The sequence below is a fragment of the Acanthopagrus latus genome, chromosome 21 (genome assembly GCF_904848185.1).
Source record: "Acanthopagrus latus isolate v.2019 chromosome 21, fAcaLat1.1, whole genome shotgun sequence".
Classification (NCBI taxonomy): domain Eukaryota; kingdom Metazoa; phylum Chordata; class Actinopteri; order Spariformes; family Sparidae; genus Acanthopagrus; species Acanthopagrus latus.
Window position 1 is genome coordinate 10,352,794 of NC_051059.1, and position 22,886 is coordinate 10,375,679.

Genomic DNA, 22,886 nt, shown 5'->3' on the forward strand with positions numbered 1-22,886 from the left:
ACGCCTTTTACAGCCCCAACAATGCCTGCTTTGTCCATTTTTTGCTTAATGGTCTTTAAATAGAAGCACGTTGCTGTCTCAGTTGAAAGTTTGGCTTGAAAAGCAAAGTGCATGGGATGCAGTGCCTACTGCTAAGTGGTCAGCTGTTCAGCAACATACTTATCTGATCAGATCGTAACAGGCCTGTAATTACTCAAGTCACATCTCCTGAACTATGAACTGGCACAACAATGACTGACTTCTGATCCTTCGGGAACTTCCCAACTTTAATAGGAGCATTACTGTATGATTTTCATCCATTCAGTAAATTAATCTGCATGCCTGTTTAGAAAGTCCAGTCCAAACATCTTATGATTTTGAGTTTTTAAGAGAGTTCAGAAAAGAAGACATGTTGAAATATATCAATGGGTGATGGGTCCAGAGGTCCAGATTTGATTGATCTGACTGTCACCAGAATTCCCAAAGTAGGAGTTGGATAGAAACGTGTGTAAGCATCCACATTATGGCTATTATGGAAGGCATGCAAGCTTGCAGACGTTTAAAATTACTTAAAGCGTCCTCTCTTAAACTGAATTGTTAAAAATAAAAAAAAACACCCTGTTTAAGATAACTTGATTTGTGCTGGAGCCTGTCCTCCAAAAAGAAAAGAAAACCTACGTAGCTGTTTCTACAGGAGTTCCCCTGTTGTTTTTGAGTGGCTATTGTGAACACTTAGCATTCTGTTTCCTTACTGTATGTTCAGTGGTTGTGATCATGCCTGGTGTTAATCTGTCTGTGTTTAATTCTTGTGGTTTGTTTGTTAAACAGCATAGCTGATAGCAGCCTGTTGTTTCATCGGTAAACGAAACGACCTCTTCGTCCGTCACAGCTGCTAAGTGTCTGGCCTAGTTGGCGGAGTGGACCAGTGGCAGGCCAGCTCATATTCAGACACCCAGTCTGTGCTCTCTGGCTGGCTCACATTCCCTCTGATAGAAGGTACCTGCCTTTTATGGTGGAAGTTACTGCCGTTCTTTCTGATTTGTTTTTTGTGCTTCCTCTTTTGTTCATTTGATTTGTGATTTGTTTTTGTCTGTTGTATTTGCGTTCATGTTTTCAGATTTGCTGCTGTGGTTTGCACTTCAGGGTGGAGGAAAATAGGAAAACTGTTTCAAATACCGCCTAATTTAATCCTGATAAAGAGCTTTTATCATGTCAGTGACTAACGTCGTTGTTGTTGAACTGATGAAGTTTTACAGGAGAATAAGTGACCACTTTTAGACCCAGCTTCAGAACACAGACAATTTATTTAAACATCAAGGATGGTTATAAAACCCCGGTTGCGCTGTGTGCAGACACTTCCTGTCTGCTCTTCCCTGGCGTTACAGGTCTCTGCAGTATTTTCACGCTAAGGTATTTGATGACTTCAAATATCTGTCGAACAGTGGCGAGGATATTGTGCCAGTGGGATGGACTGTATCATGTCATGAGATGAGAACTCAATATCAAAAAGGAACATTTTTAAAAAGTGCACACACACGCACGCACACGATATTGAAGTATTGATTGACCGATGGGCTATTGCCGCTGCTGGCATTTCAGGCAGGCTGGTTGCACGAAACGAGGAACTGTACACACACAAACCTTATGTACTATTTAATATAGCACTCTTACTCTTTTCTCTCTCTTCACCTCTACTCATCCCATTCTAACCCCGATGCTGCTCACATTGGTCCTCTTTCTCATGCAATGTCATTCTCTTTCTCTCTCTCTCTCTCAGCCACCCAACACCCCACCTCCCTACACTAGCTCTCTCTCTCTCTCTCTCTCTCTCTCTCTCTCTCTCTCACTCGCTCTCAGGGGAGATAGCGTTGTTGTTTGTTGTTTTAAGCCTGAGTTTGGTCCCACCACTCTCAGGAGAGAAGAGAGGAGAGAGCAGAAGTCTGTTATAGCCCGCTGACAGGGACTACATGGGACAGCCCACTCCAGGGAGCATCTGATGGGATTATAACACTCTTTCCAGCTTACTTTTTTTTTTTTTTCCCCCCACTAAGAATAACTCTGCTCAGTCTGTTGGTGTTGTAGCATCACAGAGGCGACCGTACGTTCAAACGGACCTGATTTCGAAAGACAGAAAATACCTGGGGCCCGCTGTTGAGGAGTTTTGCAGCTCACTGGGAAGAATTCAAGCTGGCCGTTTCCTATTTAGGAGTACAAGGAGATCAAAAACACACACGAGGGAGAAAGAAGCGTTTATCTTGGCACATCGGGGGCTGAGCAGAAAGGAGAACGAACGAGGGAGTAGTCCCAGATGAGCACTGACAGCTGACACCATCCTCAATTTCACTTGATTTGATTCGGCCCCGTACTTTCACTGTCAGCGAGATGATATGCTAACTCCCTCTCTGATTGGTCTCTAACAGACAAGACTCTTTGCCTTTTTAGGCTGTCCACGCACACGCACACACGCACACACGCACACACGCGCACACACATACACACACACACACACACACACACACACACACACACACACACACACTCACACATGCTCACACACACTGAGCTGGACCTTTCTGAATCTTGCTTTTCCACAAAAACAAACGGACATATCCTCCACGGTGGGACCAAAAGCTCAACAGCAAATTGAATTTCCAGTTTGATGCACTTTGATCCCCTGATTCTGCACTGACCTGGAAGTGAATCGCTTCTAGCTAATAAGTTTTTATCTAATAAATACAGGGGGGGGGGGGGGCTCAGCAGGTCTGACTCTCCCTGTTGCGTTAACTTTCATTCTCGCTCTGACCAGGTGCAGCTGATGACACTGTTGTGTTTTGCATCCCGGTGTTGTTTTACATTTGGCGTGTTTTTTTTTTTTTTTTGGACCTGTTCTTCCTGCTTCATCCTGTCAGAGGGACCTGTCTGCTGGAACTTGAGGCCACAAACGACTCTTTGGACAGCTCCTGATTCATGACAGCATGGGGGTTTTGGTTGAGTCACAGAAGTTCACTTTTTCTCTCCCTCGCCTCCCAAAGCTGCTATTTTGATGCCTGTCTGAACTCAACCCAGCTGTTCTCCGACCCGCCAAAAAAATGATGAACAAAGACTCGCGCTTTTCAAAGAAGATGCAAAGCAACTTCTCCAGCCGCAGGCACTCGTGCATCGGGTACGTATACGCTTGTGTGTTGAGAGTTTCTGTGATTGTGATTACAGTGACAGGAACATGATCCACGCGCATGCAGATGTTCAGGAAGTTCTGGAAAGCAGATTTCACTTGTCTCTGTGTCTGGCAAGTGTTGCCTGTTTTTGTCTTTTCAAGCACATGATATGCAGTCGGCTGATAGCTGCACTGCTGCTCCGTCACCATGTTTACAGTTGTATCACGTTGTGTTGGTGTCTGTCTGGTGGTTTCATGTGTTATATTCTGTTGTTTAGCTGCGATGTTTCAAGCTGCATCCTGCAAGTGGAAGGTAGATAACAAAAAACAGAAGAAAGTTATTTAGAATAGAAAAACCGTGGCGTGGAAATCAATCGCGATGAAAGATTTCTAGTGATTAACTTAACCGCTAATGCCAGAAATCAAACATCAGCAGAATGATCGGATGTGTGCCGCGTTGAACCCGGTGGGTGTTGCTGTTGGCGTGCTGGGTGCAGCGGTCGGCGTCGCAGGCCTCGGGGTCGCATGGTGGATCGATGGCTCTGTCCACTGATGGGCCCTCCTTGGGGGTCCGTGGACCCGAGCCAAGCCGAGTCATCCGTGTCGGTACTGCCGTCATTCGGCCCAGGAGTTTTTCAGGTTTCATAAGAGGACCGAGGAAATGTCAGTGCTCGGTGAAAAATTGCCCATGAAAGCGGCAGATGGAGCAGATTTAATCTCTGTTTTCTATCTTGTCCTCTAGGAAACCAAACAGAGGAATAAAGTAATGTGTCAAACGGGCACACTTCCAAGATATAAATCACGGTAACATGCTCCTCTTGTCTGCACACGGATGAGACTGATTGGCTTAATTGTAGTTGTAAGTTGATACAACTGAGTAATCACCAGGCCGGATTCAGGAAAAACATCAAATCTCCTACAGCTGTCATGAGATCCCTGCAGGACATGTCATTATGAGACCAAAAGCAGAGACTCAATACATGATGTACAAGAATATACACACACACGAATTTGGAGGCCGACACGAGTCCATAAGTGCTGAAAGAGGTGTGGAGATGCGTCGTTAAAAAAATGCTTCAAACACTCCGCAGACTCAAGAATCGTCCTCTTTGTCTTTACACTCAAAGACAAGGAAGAAAACTTTTCAGAGCTGTAGTGGGAGTTTTCTTTTTCGTTTCTATTTTTTTTTTTTTGGTGCGGCAAACTTTTCTGAACCCTGGGCATGAGGCATGTGCCTCGCGAGTGTCATCCAAACTCCTCCAGCCGTGAGCCTGTTTGGATCATATGAGGAGATCAAAGCAGGAGATTTTAGATCACAGCCAGAGACACACAGGCCCTTTATTCTCTTTACCTGATTTGTACAGGGTTTCCTGGCTTAAAAAAACAAAAACTAAACAGAAATTGCAGTGGAGTTACTGCTGGGAGGTTTTGGTCAAAGCAATGCTCCAAACTTGTTTTTCATTTTCGGCCAGCAGAGACAATGATGCATTTACTGCGCTGTGATGGAGAAGACACCATTGACGTGGGGGTGTTAGAGCAGTCGCACGGCTTTAATTAGTGTAAAGGAAGCAGTTACATTATTTTGTAATTAAATCATTTTCTCTGCAACACACGCAAACACACATTGAGACAAAGCAGTCTCTTGTAATCCATCACAATAGCGACAGCTCTTCTCCTCACTTGTACTAACAGTACCAGGGCACTATTCATCCTCTGGCCACCTCACACACACTCACTCACACACATGACTGTGTGCTCTCCTCAACAATGCTCTTTATGGCTTCCCCCCCCGACAGTGTGGCACATTTAAACAACACAGCGTCACTGCATTAAGGCCAGACCAGGCTCTCAGTCAGTATCACGAGAAGATAGTTGGTGTGGTGACAGTTTGAGAAGACGCCATTTATCTAATGCAGAGACTGACGGGAAGAGACAAGCAAGGGAGACGGACGCAACGGCTGAGCGAGTGGGGAAAAGAGATAATTTAGACAAAACAGCTGAAGGCACAGACAAGAGGGTGGTGAAGATGTGATAGAGAGGACGCGGGACGAGATAGTGCCGCTTTTAGCGCGGAGATAGTGACTGGAAGGAGCGGGTCAGAGTGAGAGACAGCGGGGCTGCGGGGTGAGAGGAGATATTTGCGAAGTGGTGAAAAAGGGAAGAGCCACAGAAAGTGATGGCGATTGAAAGGGTAATTAGGAAAACACAGAAAGTGTCAAGTGAGGCCATCCAAGCAAAGGGCAACAGTGTCAATGTCAGAGGTCCCAATATAGATGCCAGCCCCCTCCGCCTCCCCCGCCCCTCAAACACACACCCAGATTAGTCAATAGGGCCTGTGTGGCTGTGGCAGGCTGGCTGCTGTGTGCGTCACTGCTGTACTCCATATTTTCAGCATGACTGATTTCCCCAATCGCCTCCAGAGCCTCATTGATTTGTAAAGGCTGGCAGCAGCAGCAGCAGCAGCAGCAGCCGGGGACAGCTCTAACACTGCTGAAATTCAAAACTATCATCGTTACTGTATTTCATACTCGCACTGCGAATGGAAGCAGGTGTCTTTCCCTTATCCCGAAGTTCCAAGAGACTGCAGATAACGATAAAAGGAGCAAAAAAAAAAAAAAAAAGAATTGATCCTTAAAAGGAAATGACCTTTCAAACAATCTTTCCGAAGACCGTTATGTCATGAGCAGATCAGACGCGCTGCTGCGTGGCGCCATTAAATTATGAGAAAGAGTTTTAATAAAATGCCTGACACGTCTCAGATCTGTTATGCAGTTAAGCTCAACACAATGATAGATCAAAAAGTGTTACGTCTCACTTTATTGCTGATGAAGGAATGCACTTTAGTGGGGGGGAATCCTCAGAATTTTTTCAGACATTGGTGCTGGGTGTTAACTTTGTAACGCAGCAGCTTCAGGATGACTGTTCATTGTAACCACTAGAGGGGGAGACTGACTAGGATATGCTCAGAGACTGCTGAGCACTGTGACCTCCAGCAGATCAAACAGTTTGGATATAGAGAGAAAGGAACAAATAATATAGCGGCTGTAGATTATCAGACATACATCTCTGTCACACTTTAAAGTACTAAGCATACATCTTTTTAACTTAATCCTGTCTACCCTGTATCACTACATCTGTATACTCTGTACATACATGACACCCATTGCACATGTATTCATTGTCAGGTTTACCCCTGTTTTCCCTGTGGGGGAAATATGATGCAGATGATGGCTTCCAGCTGAAACGCGTTCATTTTTATTCCCCACAGTAGTACGAAAGCAAGTTACCAATCTCATCCTTGTCTCACCCCATATGATTTTTACGTTATTTGAGCAGACGCGCTGTGATTTCTTTCATTGTAACGCTGAAAAGCCTTCTTAGATAAATTTGTGATTCTGGTGCTGTATAAATAAATTGACTTGCATTGAAACCAATGCAGCTGCTTTACCGGGTCGTTACATTTAAACTGAGTGTTTTAAACATCAGCCACTTGAGGCAACTACAGCCAGCGGAGGAGGTGTATTTTATTAATGTAGTACAGAGGAGCATTACCACCAGACTACCAATATGTTAGTATATGTAAATTTTCTTGATCACAGACATAGCACATTTATTTTACGAAAAGCAGATCGTCCTTTGAATTAATATTCACTTTAATATTTAGAGTGAAACACTGCCTTCAGTAATACATGATATTTAAGTTATTTTTAGTAGTGTGTTGGAGAATTAATTCCCAGTTTGGTATTTTATAAATAGATTTTTTTTTAAAAAAAAGCGTCCCATGCATTAAATGCATTTTGGTCCTCAATGATCAGTTACTCATTTTGACACGATGCCAAAATGGAGAATTCATTGTATTCACTTGCTCGGCTCTTAAGAATTAAGACTGTTTTGGGTTATTGTAGATCCACAGGACAGGGCTGCTGACAGGGGGGTAACACTGCGGCCTTCATCTTGTCCTGGCCACAAACAAGACTACTGCCGGCCCTGCTATAGGATTAACTTCATACAGCTATGCGTACTTAGACCTACTACAAGAACAATGTCCATGTAAAACAAACTTCACACACTAACTGTAGCCTACACTGCGTGTCTGAGTGTATATAAGTGATAGATGAAGTGGTGACGTGGCTGCTCTGACTGAGCATTTCACGGCCCTTGTTTTTTCCTACAAACACCTCCCTGCTGAAGGAGTGGCCACCTGCCGTCTGTGTGTGCACACGCACGGACCATCTGACTGTGCATTTAATGTGTGTCCCAGTACGCGTGCACGCATTGGTGAACTCCCATGTGTGCGCGTCCTTATTGGGCAGCGTATCTGTGTGCGAGTGGAACTGCAAGCGTGTGCATTTTGCATGTGTGCGCACGAGTCTGTCATCCACCCAATCCCCAAATCAGACGAGCCCCAAACCTCGCCGTCATGCTAGCAGATGGCAGCCTAATGAATCATGAGGCGACACACTGATAGCTTTTACTATAGTACAGGCTGTAACATGACGTTTGACATCACAGAGCTTCAGTTAAATATAGGCCGCTCGCAGCAGCCACATGCTCACACCTGGTGCTTTGTTACGTACACACTAGTATAGATGACACGTACACCAGGAAGAAATGTATTTTCTCCCACTTTGTGGTGATTACCTTTAATTTGATAGTAAAGTCACTGCTGCGTGTCGCGCGCTGCAAGTCTGTCCTTGTTGTGCTTAATCATTGCTGGATACAAAAAGTTACCAGTTCAAGTGAGAAACGACTTTTTTTTTTCTTTTTCTCAAACAAAGCTCTAATAATAATCTTTCCTGGTGATCCTCATGTGGTAAAACTATAGTTGCCTTGCTCATGTACATACATGTGTGAGTGTGATGGTGTGTTTGTGTACTCTGCAAAAGTTATTTTTTAATTCTAATGGAGGTCCTAGTTTCCCAAGATAGGAAAAATGCTTCATTTAAGGGACACTGTGCGTGTAAAACATCACAATGCACAATACAGTGTTGGAGGTTTCCATTTGGACGTGATGAAATAACAACATTCTGGCTTTAAGAATGTAGTACTGAAGTTGATTTACCCAGGCAGTGTAATGCCTCTGTAGACAGTAGTGATTTAGGTTGTATTAGTTCTAATTATGTATGAGTCCAACTGCAGCCACACAAAAGTTTCATACCGGCATAATAAGTGGAACAGCAGAACGTTTCAGACCATCTGCTTCAACAATATAAGATCTGGATGAAGCAGGTGTAAAATATGCAACCCTCTTGTAAGTATGGCAACTGTTTTTAGTTAGTCACGATGAGACATCATCAGCGTTGAGAATTCAGAGGCTGTGTGTCTAACCTGAGAATGTTAAGCTCCCTGCTCTTACTCCAATTATTAAACACTCTTAGTTAGATCAGTGACCTTATTTTTGACTTATTTGTATTGTTTAATTTTAATTGCATTTAATTGTTCTTCTTCTCATTTTCTTTATCTCATACAACCTCATAAACAGTGCCCAAGTGTTTTTTTTTTTTTAATAGAAATCATAAACATGTTATTGGTGTATTTAATATTCCATTATCAGTGGCAGAAAACAGTTTCCTCGGCACAAACACGCATCACCACATTTAGACTGACTTAACTGGGCATTAATACTCTACTGCAGAATACACTTAATTAAAAAAAAACTTTAGTTAATACTTATTCCCTGTTAACAAATAAAAAAAAAGCTTTACAAGTTTATTAAGCAGTGTAAAGGTTTTCAAACATCAGTTGCAAATTTATAATGGTCATCAAAATAATGTTTACAGATGAACTACACAGTATTTTTTTTTTTTAACCCTTTACAAAGTAGTATAGATGTCAGTTTACAAAAACAAGTGCTTAATGAATAGTTTACAAAACAGTTTATTGTTTGTTAACAATGAAATAACTTTTTAGTGAGGTTTAATGAACTATAAATATGCCATTTATTAATGATGGTTATTTTAAGGTCTTACAATAGGATCAGTAAATCTTTCCTCCAGTGTAGCATGATGAAGTATTAATACATTAGTAAAGTGTGTACTACATGGCATCACAGTTCTGTACTGGAAGGAAAAAAAAAACCCAGGTGAAGTTTGAGTTCAAATCATTTCAAGCTATCACTCAGAGAAGAGCCATATTCTTTTTTCTGCTGTTAGACAAATAATTAAATAAGCTGATAAAAAATGCTGTATGCACTTGAGTGTTAAGTGTTACATTTCCATCTTATTTGCTGTTTTGTGGATACTTCCTTCAGCTCATTGTAAATATTTCCAAATTAGGATTTGGCCACATTTTAAACTTACAATAATTAACATTAAGATCAAACTTTCAGTTTTTAAAACTTCTGCATCTCTCGGTCACTTCAAACAAACAAAATAATGTATTTAAAAACAATGAACATGAAAGATGTTGCATCATTATAACACTTGATCACACTACATTTAAAAGTTGACCTTAAGGTAAAAAAGTCAGAAAAACATAATTACCAAGCAACTTATACTAATACATTCAAGTTGTACACGCCAAACATTGTAACAACTTCAAATTATTAGTCTACTTCACTTGGTAATTTTGAGGTAATTGGTTTCCTCAATTTTTTCAGTAAAGCAACCTTGTCGGATTTTACTATGTACATTAATTTCACGCAAAGAAACAAACACAAAGTGATTGACATCGCTTTAGAAGGCAGAGTCAATACCGACCCAGTTAATGTCAAAAACTCGTCACATCAAATTAAACTCAAAGCAGCCATTTTTTATCCTGAGAATATGCCACTCCCTCCTGATTATGCTATTACATGCTATTTTATCTTTTTGCGCATTTCCTTTTGTTTGACCGTAATTGGTCCTCAGGGGTCAACAAGAAGGTGGAAATGAATCTGTGTCAGCATGTCCACTGACGGGCAACAGTTCTTGACACACAGCGCTCCTCGCTGACTTCAAAACAGCTCGTTATCCAGGAATGCTCACCATGCCTTTATGTAGCCAGCATATGATGTCATGAGGCCCCTTTGCAAATAATGGACTATTAAACCCACAATTGAAGGTCAGCCAGAATTTATGATGCCGCGCTATTTTATGAGTTTTAGAGATTACCCCTGAATCGCCTCGGCCGTGCCGTTCGGCCGCTTTAGAGCGCGACTGTCTAAAGACGAGATGTGAGGACACTGAGCAGAGCTAAACATTTCATGTCTGCCTTTCCTCAAACATCTTCTCTCTTCCACCCTGGTGACGCAGATACATTGGACGCTGTGAAGTCCTCTGGTACGCTGCCAACCTATGAGTATGTGTGTATGTGAGCGTGTCGCTAAGTGTGTGCGCATGTCCACTCTAAATAACAAAGGATAAGACTCTCGAAGCGTGTTGTTTAAGCACTTCATCTAACTGCACATGAGAACAATTTTCCTGTCATGACAGCGCGTCAAAATGCGGGTGCTCACGAATCTCCTCATCCGGTTTGCATCAGGACACTGGGGATGGTTTTTACAAGTCCAAAGTCAGATAAGATGTTAATGTTTGTACAGTACGTACTCACACGAGATAAATGTAAATACAAGGCCAGGAAACTAAACACAGTGAGAGACTTCATAGCGGAGGTAGAGTCTCTTTATTAAACCCCGAGGGGGCCTGATCGTGATTCTGTTCCTGCACAGTCAATCCTGCACAATCCAAATAGCTTCCATTTCATTCACTGTAGCCGTGTGATTGGATTTATAAACTGTTGCTGTTGAATTCGGGCTCCATAAAAGCCATACCGTACAGCAGCACTGTAGTTCGGTTCAGTTAGTGGTTTTGATTGGCCCTTCTTGTGCGTGCACCTCTTCAGATTTCCTTAAATGGCAGTTTTTCCTGAGTGCTACAGACACAGAACCTTTGTTTTATATTGAAGGATTATATTAAATGCTTTTTCAGGGCAAATACCACAGTCATAAGCTTTCTGCGCAGTACGTCGCAACCAACATATTTATAAAGTTGAATAATAAAGCCACAGCAACGTTTTCACATTTCTTGGTAATGGAGCAGTGGTCCTGTGATGCGTTTTAAACTCTCCTGCCTCTGGAGAGCGGCCTGATTCACGTTGAAGACACTCACTGAACTTTCTTTTCTCGCTCTTTCCTTGCGATTCTCAGCTAATGCTCACTCTCCCCCTTACGTTACGTGTGAATTCCATAGCGATGAGCTGATGCCATCGATTGATTCGCCAGTTTAATCGAACCATGTCAAACTGCAGGAGTTAGCTTGAAGCGCACGTCCATTTATGGAGATGTTTTCTGTGTGTGAGAGCTAGCTGGATAGCAAATGGCGGTGGCAAACCTTTTGCTCCATATTCGTAGTCATTTTTTTGACAGTGGGTTCCTCATTTCGGACAGAGATGCAGCAGGTTTCTAATTCCTAGCCAGAGACCTTTATTATTGCTGAAACGACGGCACACTTACAGATCTTTCCCTGCTATAGTCAGCAAGCTAATTAAGCTAATGTTAGCTCCATGGGCCGGTTGAAAAGCCCCTCTTCGGCTTCAGTGTTTGCAGCTGACCCACTTTAAAATGACATTCTTGTTTTAAGTGTTGTTATTACGAACTTGATGAAGCTAAAATACAGACTGTAGTCACATTTAATTTCAGCATAACATTGTTGGGCTGATGGGGTTTCAAGGAGCTTGTTTTCACTTTCAGGATGATAAATGTTGTTGAGTAACTGATGTCTTAAATAAATGTAGCCCTTGCTTTGTATCGTTCATGGCGGGGCTGCTGAAGAGTAGCCGCTCACGAGAGCTTAGACTCTTACAGTATCCAGGACAGGCTTCCACACAGCTCCTCTTTGATGCTACACTGTTTCCTGTAGTATGTATTTCACGTTTATGCTAGTCATAAGTTATTGTTGTTTACTGTCTCTTCAACACCACAAACTAATATTAATGATGTGTTCCTTGGCTTTTAAAGCATAAAAGCCTTTAGGTTAGGAGCCAACGGTGGGAGCTAAGCTAGTTAGCCAGGTATGCTAATGATTGTAGCTCTTGTTAGGTAAGATAAACAAAGGGTTTCATCCAGTCCTCACACTTTCTTTTTTGTATTCTGTTGACAGACCAAAGAACATGGCCACTATCGAACTTGTTAAATGCAATGTAGGGCCTATCTTTATTATTGCAGTCAAATGCACACTATGTGGGAGGGGTTCAGTCAAGAGATGAAAAATTAGTCTTCAACACCCAATGTGATACCACAAATATATACAAATTATCACACGGACTTGGCAACACCAAATCAACTGAAGGCTGTCAGAAAAGCCCATTAATTACATTTTACAAACTCTTCTTCTGTTGTTGAAAAATCTAAAGCTAGGCTTCATCCGTCTCTGGGAACACAGCCTCAAGCTTCGTGGCCCCGGTCTCGTTTTACTGATCTCTTGTCAAATATTTCCTGTTTAAGTTTTCATATGAAGCCTACAGAAGGTCGACCAGCTTAGGTTTCATATTTACTTTTCACATTTCTGGCCTTCAAAAATACACTGCCCCCTGGACATGGGTGACCTTGCATGCTCATGCCTAAGCCTGTGCATGAGTACATACTGTATAAGGGTAAGTGTGTGTGTGTGTGTGTGTGTGTGTGTGTGTGTGTGTGTGTGTCTGTTTGTTTGTACGTGTTCTTCGTTCTCAGCAAGCTGTGTCCCAAGAGCTACTTACTATAATACCCTATCATACTCATCCTGTCATCAATCTCTTTACCTAAAGCAGACAAGACATCCGCGCCGCACGCACAAACATGAATACATAGTCCATCTGGAGAGGATAATGGTACCATGGCCGAAGGGAGAGCGCTGTTGTACGATTGTATAGGAATTCAGTGTGTGTGTGTGTGTGTGTGTGTGTGTGTGAGAGAGAGAGAGAGAGAGTGAGAGAGGGAGTAGGAAGGGGTTAAAATGGCTAAAACATTTGAGGAAGGCAGGAACCATGCTGGCTCTGATCCCGCCCCCTTTCTCAGCTCTGACCTCACTCTGAAACTTGTTCCCCCTTGTGTGTGATGCACACACACACCCGCAAACACACACACATACACAGACACTTGCTCAGTCACATGCCTACACACACACACACACACACATACGCACTGACGCACACACTCCGTTGCTCACATACACACACACACATACACACACGTCTAAGAGCTCTGTGCACATTCGGTGGAGCGCTCGGACAAAAACAACATATACGCAGTGCAACTGTGACAGAATACAGCTGGAGAGCAAGTTTGCCCAGGGAAAAGAAAGGTCTGTTTGCTTGGAGATTAAAGGTGTTGCAGCCATAGGGGAGAGGAGGAAGCAGAGAGAGAAACAGAAGAAGAGCAACAGACAGAGAGAGAGAGAGAGAGAGAGCAGGAAGACCGAAAGACCGAAAGAGAGAGGGGGAAGAGGGCAGCGGTGTTGCGCCACATTTAGACCCGGATCAAAGACAAGATGTACATGGGGGACCGATTAATGGACCTCTGCTGAGAGTGATGGAAAGCTTTTCCTACAGCCTGCAAGGCAGACAGACTGGCAGTAGGAGGTGTGCATGAGGAATTCAGGTGCTCAGGAGGAAAAAAAAAAAAAAAAAAGGGACGCACTCCTAATTTATTCAGATCATTCAAGGAAAAGGAGATTTCCAGCAGCACACAGTAGCATGGATTGCATCATTGCTCCGCGCTGGAGCCACCGGTCCTAGAGCTGGTGTCCACTCCCGCCAGAGGTAATGAGAACTCCTGGGAAGCCGTGGAGAGCCGGACAGCCCGACAGAGCGAGAGCGACGAGGAAGCGGGCCGGGTTTGACCGGGATGAGAGCAGCCACAAGCTGAGGAGAACCAAGAGAGGGAGAGCAGCGGAGCGGCCGAGAAGAGGAGGGTGAGGACGAGTTAAAACAGAGAGTAGACGAGAGAAAAGATGAGTGTGCCGACCAACTGTGGGTTCTGTGTCTCCGTGGAGCGGGGTATCACTGTGAGGAGTGGGAACATATGGGGATCGCCGTGTGCTGTCAACAGGCCTATTGACATCATACAGAGACGCAGGCGGTAATTAAGAGTCATCTCATTTACTCTCACTCAGTCCTTTTGTCTTTCTCTGCTTGTCAGTGTCTCTTTTCATCTCTTTCACAAACACACACATACACACAATACAGCATGTGGAACAGAATATATACTGATATATTGTGCAGTGCTATATATGAAGTAAAGAGCATGATTCAGTTGGCAAAAAGGCATTTACTTTTCATGATATGATATCCATAAATATATAAAAAGGATAATTTCTTATATCAGTGTGTAACAGGAACAGAAAGATGGAGATCCGTACAGGGCTGACTATATTGTATCTATATTTGTCTTTTTGAGCTTGTGAACATCTTTTATGAGTCATTATCTAAAATCTGCAGTCTGCTTTCTTTTCCTTTATCAGCTGTAATATTTACAAAAACATTCCTTGGCCCTTATCAGTTGTTTTTGGTTCATATCTGCATTTCCCAAAATATTCTTTTTATCGTATTTCCTCTTGACCACTTTTTTGTTGGATAAGGCGCTGCTCCAGGGAGTCTTTCATTTCTGTCATTATACAAAAGACACCAGATATCTAATCATACTGAAGCTGCTGTTAACGAGAGTCACCATAAGGGAACTTGAGTGAAAATAACACATTTTGTATTGCATGTGGTTAAAGAAACAGCCCTCCATGGAACTTTAAATTACTCCGTTAATTCTGCCATGAACAGTCCTGCCAAATCACATTTGTGGCTGAAGACAAACTCGGTGTGGTTGTACTGTATGATGTAGCTCAGCCAGGACTTTAAAAAAAAAAAAAAATGTGGTGACAAGCGAGCAGAAGTCTGATTATGTGTAATTTCTAATGTGTGTAGGAGATAGAAATAAAGGCGATTGTACGGTGCCTGCGGTTTTATTAACCATCTGCAAAACTTGTTGAAAGTTTAGCAAACATCCAGCTGATTGACATTATTAAGGAGGTAAAACGTATTTAAATGTTTGTTTTTTTCTAACGGGGCCACTGATTTGAGAGATTTCACATGGTGGTCTCGTTCACATGGATTTTATACTGCGGCTGTAAGCAGCCAGTCTGTTATGTCTCTAAACACCAAGTTAAGGGCTATGACGTGTAAAAGAAACACCAACTTTTAATTTAAATTCTCTATTTATTGAGTCACACCAAGGTCCATCCAAACAAAGTCAACATTTTAACAGAGGGTAATACAGCTGAGTTGAAATAGATAATACGGAAGCATATCAGCACCAGTAAATAGAAAAAAGAAATGTTAAATACAATACAAAACAGAAAACTGAACTTGCTAATAAATAGAACTAAGCGGCTGAGGCATGTCTTCATTATGAGCAAATCGCTGTAACCACAAAGGGTCAGACAAAAAAAAAAAGATGGTGATTCACGTTAAATGAATTCTGTGCTGGTGAAAAAAGGAATCACTGAAGACAAATGATGCGTGTGTTTGAGTGTGTGCTGTCCACACATCCATCACATTATTACATAAGACTACCTACACTTGTCCGTGTTCATGGCTCTCCATGTGGCCTTAATGCCAGTGTCCTTTCCGCAGATTTTCTCGCAGGAAAAGTTTACCATAAGTTCTGCCGCTTCACGTGTAAATCCTCGTTGCCAGTGGGGAGGCCGTGAAGGACGTCTCAGAGATAAAGCTGTGTTTACATTATGCTCATCCGTCGTCTTTCTCAGGCAGGATCCTTGTTTATCAGATGTAACGCAGAACATTCGTGAGCATGGCGGATGTTAAAGGGCAGCAATCTGTTTAATGCCTTGAATTTAATTCCCCCGAGACCCATGCCAAGAAATGTAATTAACTTGTGCCCTTGAACAAGCAAAAAATCTCCCCTTGTGAAGCAAAAATATGGAAGCATGTCGGACTGTGACTTGTCCAACTGCCGCTCAGATTACTTCCACCTGTGGTTCTAGAAGTTAGTCCAGAAATTCTCGTCTCTATGAGATGACCTCTTTGACGTGCTTGTGGAGGAGAGCTCGTAGCCTCGGAGGCAGGGACGCTGGGGCTATATTTGAGATGAGGTATTGATCTTTGAGGGCACACTGGTGATGGTGATGGAAGAGCAAAACTCTGTCGGAGCCACAATCACCGCCACCATTTTATTCTCTGGAGGAAAAGCAGGCCAGAGTGCTGGGGCAAGCATACGGTTATCAGCCTTGTCAGTGCCCGTGTTTGAATCTATTAATATCACATATTTTAGAAGTCAAGACTTCTAAAGTTAAAGCTCTATTTATAAGTGTAAAACTGATTAGACGGTACATGTTTACGGCGTTTATGGCTTGTGAAATGTTGTAATGTCTTCCTCTCGCTCTACTTCCTCTTGACTTTTTCCTTCTTTCTTTTTCCTTCTTGCCAAGGCACTGACCTTTCGACATAAAGTGTCTAATAGCCCGCTCAGACATGCCAGCCGGAGCTCTTCATGAATGCATAAGATACATTCTGATCGTAGGTATGAGAATAGCTGACAAGATGAACATGCAGTGGTAGGAAGCTTATAAATCTGCAGCTTTGACATCAGACACAGAGCGTGTTGCGTGTCTTTGGCGAGTGATTTACAGCCCAGTTATCTCAGTTAGCCACAGAAGACAACAGCCAGATAGCAGCACACCTTTCTCCTTAGATGGATATGTGGCCTGGGGATGCATGTTTTTTACGTGTACCTGGTGTGCAACAGTTACCAAATTGAAGTATTGGGTACATCTGCTTTTGATACACAGCGTGCTATTTGCTGAGAAGTGATGGCTTATGTTGCCCAGTGGCGGTTATTGGTTTCTCCTTTCAACTTTCAGCTGCAAAGGTAACACCTGTTTTGCCTGAAAGAGGACAGATAGACAGGATTTCTTCAGAAGAAGCTGGGACAGTAGCAGCTTAAAGGCTTGGATGTATTTCTGCTGCATTTATCTATCCTTTGATTTCAATTTTATGAACCCTAAATGTGCTGCAGGCCATGAAAGCCGTCTCTAAGGCCCATTTAATTTGACTGTATCTGTCAGCTCAGAATAACATGATGGAACAGCTCGAGGGTGTCGGTCCACCATTTGGGTCCAGACTGAAATATCTCAATGACTAACAGATGGATGGCAATGAAATGTTGTACAGTGTATCCTAATGACTTCAGTGATCCTCAGTTTTTTTTATTTTCTTTATCACCACCACAGATTTGACATTTGTGGTGTTTTTTTCTGTGTAATTTTTTTGACTACTATGGGTGGGTGTCACCATGCTGTTTGGTACTTAGATTCATGTTGCCCTATACTAAACTTAACGATCCCTTGAATTTGATTGTAGCACCACCGTCATGTACACATTTTAATGTGCCAAATTGTTTGATTTATGAGCAAATACTTGCAAAACTAATTGCATTCCCCTCAGCCAGAGCTGTACTTTGTGTTCAGTGTTAATTGGCAAATGTCAGCAAGCCAACATGCTAAACTAAGATGGTAATAATCGCACAATGTGTTGGATGTGTCAGATTGTGTTTACCTTGGAAACTACAGCTCATAAGAAAAAGAAGAAAAAAAAACCCAGAGCTATGCACGCTACAGTTTCTGTGCTTGACTTAAATGGCCTAACCAATGCAACCAACAGGAGTAGAGATTTGCATGCAAGAAAAGCAGTGGGATCCATAATAACATAGTGTTTCTTTTAATATATTAAATTAAAAATGTAACAGTTTGGTTAAATTAAAATTATTCTCTTTGCAACAGATCTGAAGCTATACTCAGATGTTATATTGAAAATAAAATGCCTTTTAATTAGCTCCATTAGTTTGAGCAATGTTCTCCCCTCTGCTCTCCCACCATTTACAGCCTGCTGTGTTTCCACAGGCTATTGATCTAATTTCCCTCAGCTCTGTCTGCAGAAGGCCAAGTCTAAAATGAAGTGGCAATGACACAGAGCATTATACACTTGTGACAGCCAGGGAAGGGGAAAAAATGCGAAAGATTATTTCTAAATCGACCACTGACAGCAAATACAAGTATGAGCTTTGTTGGGTGTCTGGGAGTGAGGCAGCGTGATTTATGCACCGAGTAATTTAATATGAATTAAGAGTCTTACAAAGACAGCCGTTTTGGCGGGTTGCATGTGAGTGAGGTAACTGAGGCTGAGCTTTAGAAATGCATTTCTTAGAAACCCAATACTCTCTCCTGTCAGTTCAACCTGGGGGAAGAGGACAAATCTTCATCTTGCTTGATTCATCAAAATCAAAAGTGCGAACGTTGGACACACTCCGATGTTTTACACGCCAAGCCCTGTCAACCAGCTTTTTATTTTTTCCTTGTTGCAGATAAGTGTGTGTACATAAATTCTTGTGTTTGACATAGACACACACCACTTGTGCCAGAGGTCAACTGCTATCTAAATTTGCCAGGTCAATGCGGCCGTGATAAATTGATCCAAGCTTTCAGTCACAGCACATGAATCTCCTTATTTGCAGAAATTATGAAGTCATCCCATGCCCTGCATGGAGCATAACTGTCACTGGTTGTGGTGCTGGGAAAGAGGCATCACAGCCAGAAAGCATTTTGTTGTAATAAATGTGTCTGAAAGTGTTTCCAAAGCGTTTCTTAAATCATCAGTGGCTTCTAATGGTGGTCTGGCCCACAGGGAGCGTTACGGACCCTCATTTGACTGCCTCACAAACATCAGTTCCACTGGCCTCACACACACACACACACACACACACACACACACACACAGCTCATCATTTGTAACGTTCACTCACTGAGTTAAGTCATGGTTGAGTGCAGTGTGACAGGCGTTATGGACTGAATGCTCTCTCTAAAACCCCACAACTTTACTGTCCAGTAACGAGCTTTCCAGACTCAAGCGCGCAAGAACCATTCTTCTTAGAAATGACAGAATAATTGTGCAATTACGTGTGTTAAATGTTGAAATTCTGCAGTATGAACACTTAAATTTAGACCACATGTTTGCTTCATTTGCTCTCATGATATCACAGTTCCTTTTGAATTTGTTCTGTACCTGAATGACACTGGTGAAGACGCTGTGTAGACCATAGAAACTGTTGATAACACAGGCATGAATATTTGATTGGCTTTAACTATCAACTGCATTTTATGTTCAGTTTAAAAATATCCTAATCAAGTTTACATCGCTTTGTGAACAAGACTAATTGTGGAATTTCTAGAAATCATATGAAGTTAAATCTGAAAATAAACATTAGCTGACCAGTTAGGGCGAAGTCATTTTGTTTTTAGGCTTCCGTGCTGCGATAGGTTCTAGTAACACAATATCTCAGCAACGCCTCGAGGGGATTTCTTCTAATTTGGCACCAACGTCCACTTGGACTAGAGCATAAACGGATTAGATTTTGATGAAGTGATGATGGTTTCTAACTCAAAGGTCAAAGGTCAGCTTCACAGTGACGTCATGTAATTGCAGACGCTAATATTAGCTGTTCACCGTGAAGTTGTTCTGACTGTAGAGATCTTCTGTGCCGCCAAGTTGAGGTTGTGTGTGAAGGATCCATGTTTTAGAATCAGGAGCTTCTTTAGGTTCTGTCAGAATCAGCTAAGCATGTGAGCAAACACAAGGAATCGGACCATTTTGTTGTTCCTTTTGGTGAACTTACACACTAATAGACATACGACAGTAGTCCAACACAAGCTCATTGCTTTTGCTCATATTGAGTTTCAGATGGTTGTTACATGTTGTTATAGTTCTTCAATGCACTTTTTCATTTCCTTCAGCTCTACTTTTAGAACGAAGAATTTCTAAATACTGTCTGAATTGAAATTGCAACAAGTTCATTTATACTAGCATGACAAAGCCACATACTGGGCGCGTAGAAAGGTTCAGCATGTTTAAGTGATATTGTCACCGTCTTTCTCTGTGGTCTCATCTTGCTTCAGGAGCCTTGACCATTAATACCTCTCCCCGATCATGTTACAACACTTTTATAGAGCCGGTTCTGAACTTTTCTGAACCTTTTCTCTCTCCGCCCCTCACGTCCTCTCTTCATGTTTCTTCTCACCTTCAGACCCACCACTTGTATTAATTTCACTCCAAATCTGCTTCTCTCACTTCACCGTTTTCTTTGCGGCACTATAATATCCTGCTGGAAATGATTGTGTGCCACTGCTACTGTGTAGATCAGATTTTTTTTAACTCGAGGAAATACAAAAAGTGGCTTTTGAACCTGATGGTTTGCATTTAGAGGCCTGATTTCACTGAATGGGCACAAACAAAGAAAGCATTTCTCAACAATTTGACTGCACTGAAATTGTTTGAATTGTTTGGCTGATAAGAGTGTATGCACAGAGAGAAAAAACAGCAGCTATCACAAGTTTATTATATAAAATAGACGCGACAGTCTCTTTCTTTCTGCCACTGGGAAATAAACAAGTAGACCTCGACCCAAATCATGATCCAGTACCAAACTAGTTCTTAGAATGTATGAGTTGATTTGTGTGATGACAGAGCGACTGTCCTCAGCAGCCAGTTCACCCTCCTCAGGTCAGCGGGCGCTCCACGTCCACCAGGACAGGCGTCATAATGGCCTTGTGTTGTTTTCCAAAGGAAAGATCTGAGGAAGAGGGCTGGGCTCTGAGACGGTGATTAGAGTCGTCAGAGAGGGAACACTGAGAATACAGTTCACATATGATGCACAGACACACACACACGCACACACATACATGCTAGTTTTGTCTTCCTTTTTCTGTCTGTCTCTTGCTTTTAGCTGTTCAGTTCATAGCAAAATAAACTGTTCTGATTTAATCACAGTGGACGGAGTTAAGTACAGTAAGTCAGCAACCACACACACACACACACACACACACACACACACACACACACACACACACACAAACGTTTAATTTACAGACCAGCTGTTGGTTTTGAAACAAGTAAGTTAGATTACTGCCAGTGTGTGTGTGTGTGTGTGTGTGTGTGTGTGTGTGTGTGTGTGTGTGTGTCACTATGGAAAAACAAACATAGCCTTGTTGTCACTGGCAAAGATCCATTTATTTTGACTCTATTTGATACAATTGCACATTCAATCTTATTTTCTTCAATGATTGAATATTCCTGGTTGGTAATAAACTCTGACTAGATCAAGGAAATCTTAAGTTTCCCTCTTCCGGTGCCAAACACTTCTAGTCTACACACAAACAGAAGAAACAATGCGGTGTCCTTCACATCACTAGCTCTATACAAATTAGTGCCATTATACAGTCTGTCTCATAACTCTTCTTGTTTTATAAAAAGGTCAGTGAAGTGAATACGTGTTCCTGCCTTTCTGTTATTTCAGCTAACACTGTGCACACTCACATTCTTTATAAAACCATTCTTCACTGCCTGATTCTGAACAATGAACATACATGGATATCGCAGTTGCATAATGTCTATACTTGGCTATCATTTGGACATAAAGACGCTGACATATCGGCCCTGTTTTTGTCGGGTGTGAAATGGTACAATGGTTGAAAGGTTATTGTTTGTGCTGCTATTCATGAAATGATAGCAGTAGAACTCTACTTTTAAATTCGGTGTTACTTTGCTGAATGCTTTCAGGATGATCTACAGCTTACATGTATATGCAGAGGGCAGTGATTTCCCTCATATTTTTTAAACAAGGCGAGTTAGGTAGTAACAGAGACAACAGGACAAACAGGGGCCGCTGGGAGACGGAACTAATGTTTTCCTGCATGTTGCCGCCCACGCAGGAGTTGTACCAGTGAAATCAGATAGGAAAACACTTAAAATCGTTGGGAAATACCCTTATTTGTCCTCGTACAGAGAGTTAGATGAGGAGATCAAAATGAAGCTGCGGCCATCAGCTTGTGGGCTTAGCTAAGCATAAAGACAGGAAACACGAAGTTTGCCTACCTGCAATTATAAAGCTCAAAATTGTCCTGAGTTTAAATTTTGTGATTTCCTGTTTTATGTTGAAGGTTCATCCTTCATGTGTCATGTTTTGCTTTCCACTTCCTGTCTTTGTCTGTTTTCCCGCACTAATTACTCCAACAGCTTTGGTTGGATTTAAGCTCACTTATTGTTCTGTGACCTGCCTGCCTCGGAGTGTCTTGCATTTGGGTCCAACATGTTATATCTGTTCAGCGTAAACACATAGATTCGACTCAGCAGTTGCTGAAAGTTTGAAGAGCCAATCCAGCCAAGAACTGATATAAGTTTTCGGAAATTTTTGTTCCAGCTGTAACAGTACCCTCTGTAACATGGTGGAGTTACCTCTCTACACTTGGTTTTTGTTCATTCCCATGCCAAGCTAAGCTAACTATCTCCTGGCCACAGCTTCACATTTGTTATAATGACATGAGAGAGATTCTCCACGGGTAAGTGAATAAGCATATTTCCCAAAATGTCAAAATATACTTGTGCTATTCTTAATTCTGATAATTGTTTGAAGATCTTTCAGTACATGTATGTCAGCCACAAGGCAAATGAATGTGATCAAAGTTCATACTGCATTGTAAAAATATGCACAAGATGGCAAAGAAGACAAGACAACCTGTCAGCGAGACTGCTGTTAGAGATTAAACCATGTTTTAGATAAGGATCAAATAAGGTTATTGCGAATTAAGTGATAGCACTTTTTCAGTTACACATGTTAACCATGAACTAGGTGCTTATTACAGTAGCATTCATATTGGTTGCATACTAATTTTTTATTACTTATAATAGAGCACTTATTATTGTCTCCATGACCATATTCTACAACTACAAATCCATTAAC

At 42.0% G+C, this 22,886-nt stretch overlaps 1 protein-coding gene across 5 annotated transcripts in view; it reads left to right on the top strand.

Moving 5' to 3' along the window:
* pde4ca (phosphodiesterase 4C, cAMP-specific a) overlaps window positions 1-22,886 on the top strand; it is a 56,366-nt gene that overhangs the window by 11,970 nt on the left and 21,510 nt on the right. The window contains exon 1 of one of the 5 annotated variants that reach the window (XM_037084588.1): window positions 2,877-3,142. The exons of 2 other annotated variants lie outside the window; for them this stretch is intronic. In XM_037084588.1, the coding sequence (XP_036940483.1) occupies window positions 3,069-3,142 (74 nt within the window). In that variant the 5' untranslated portion in view covers window positions 2,877-3,068. Of the gene's footprint in view, window positions 1-2,876; window positions 3,143-13,178; window positions 14,169-22,886 lie in introns of those variants that run through there. 2 more of the 5 variants (XM_037084586.1, XM_037084587.1) reach the window with 2 other exon arrangements.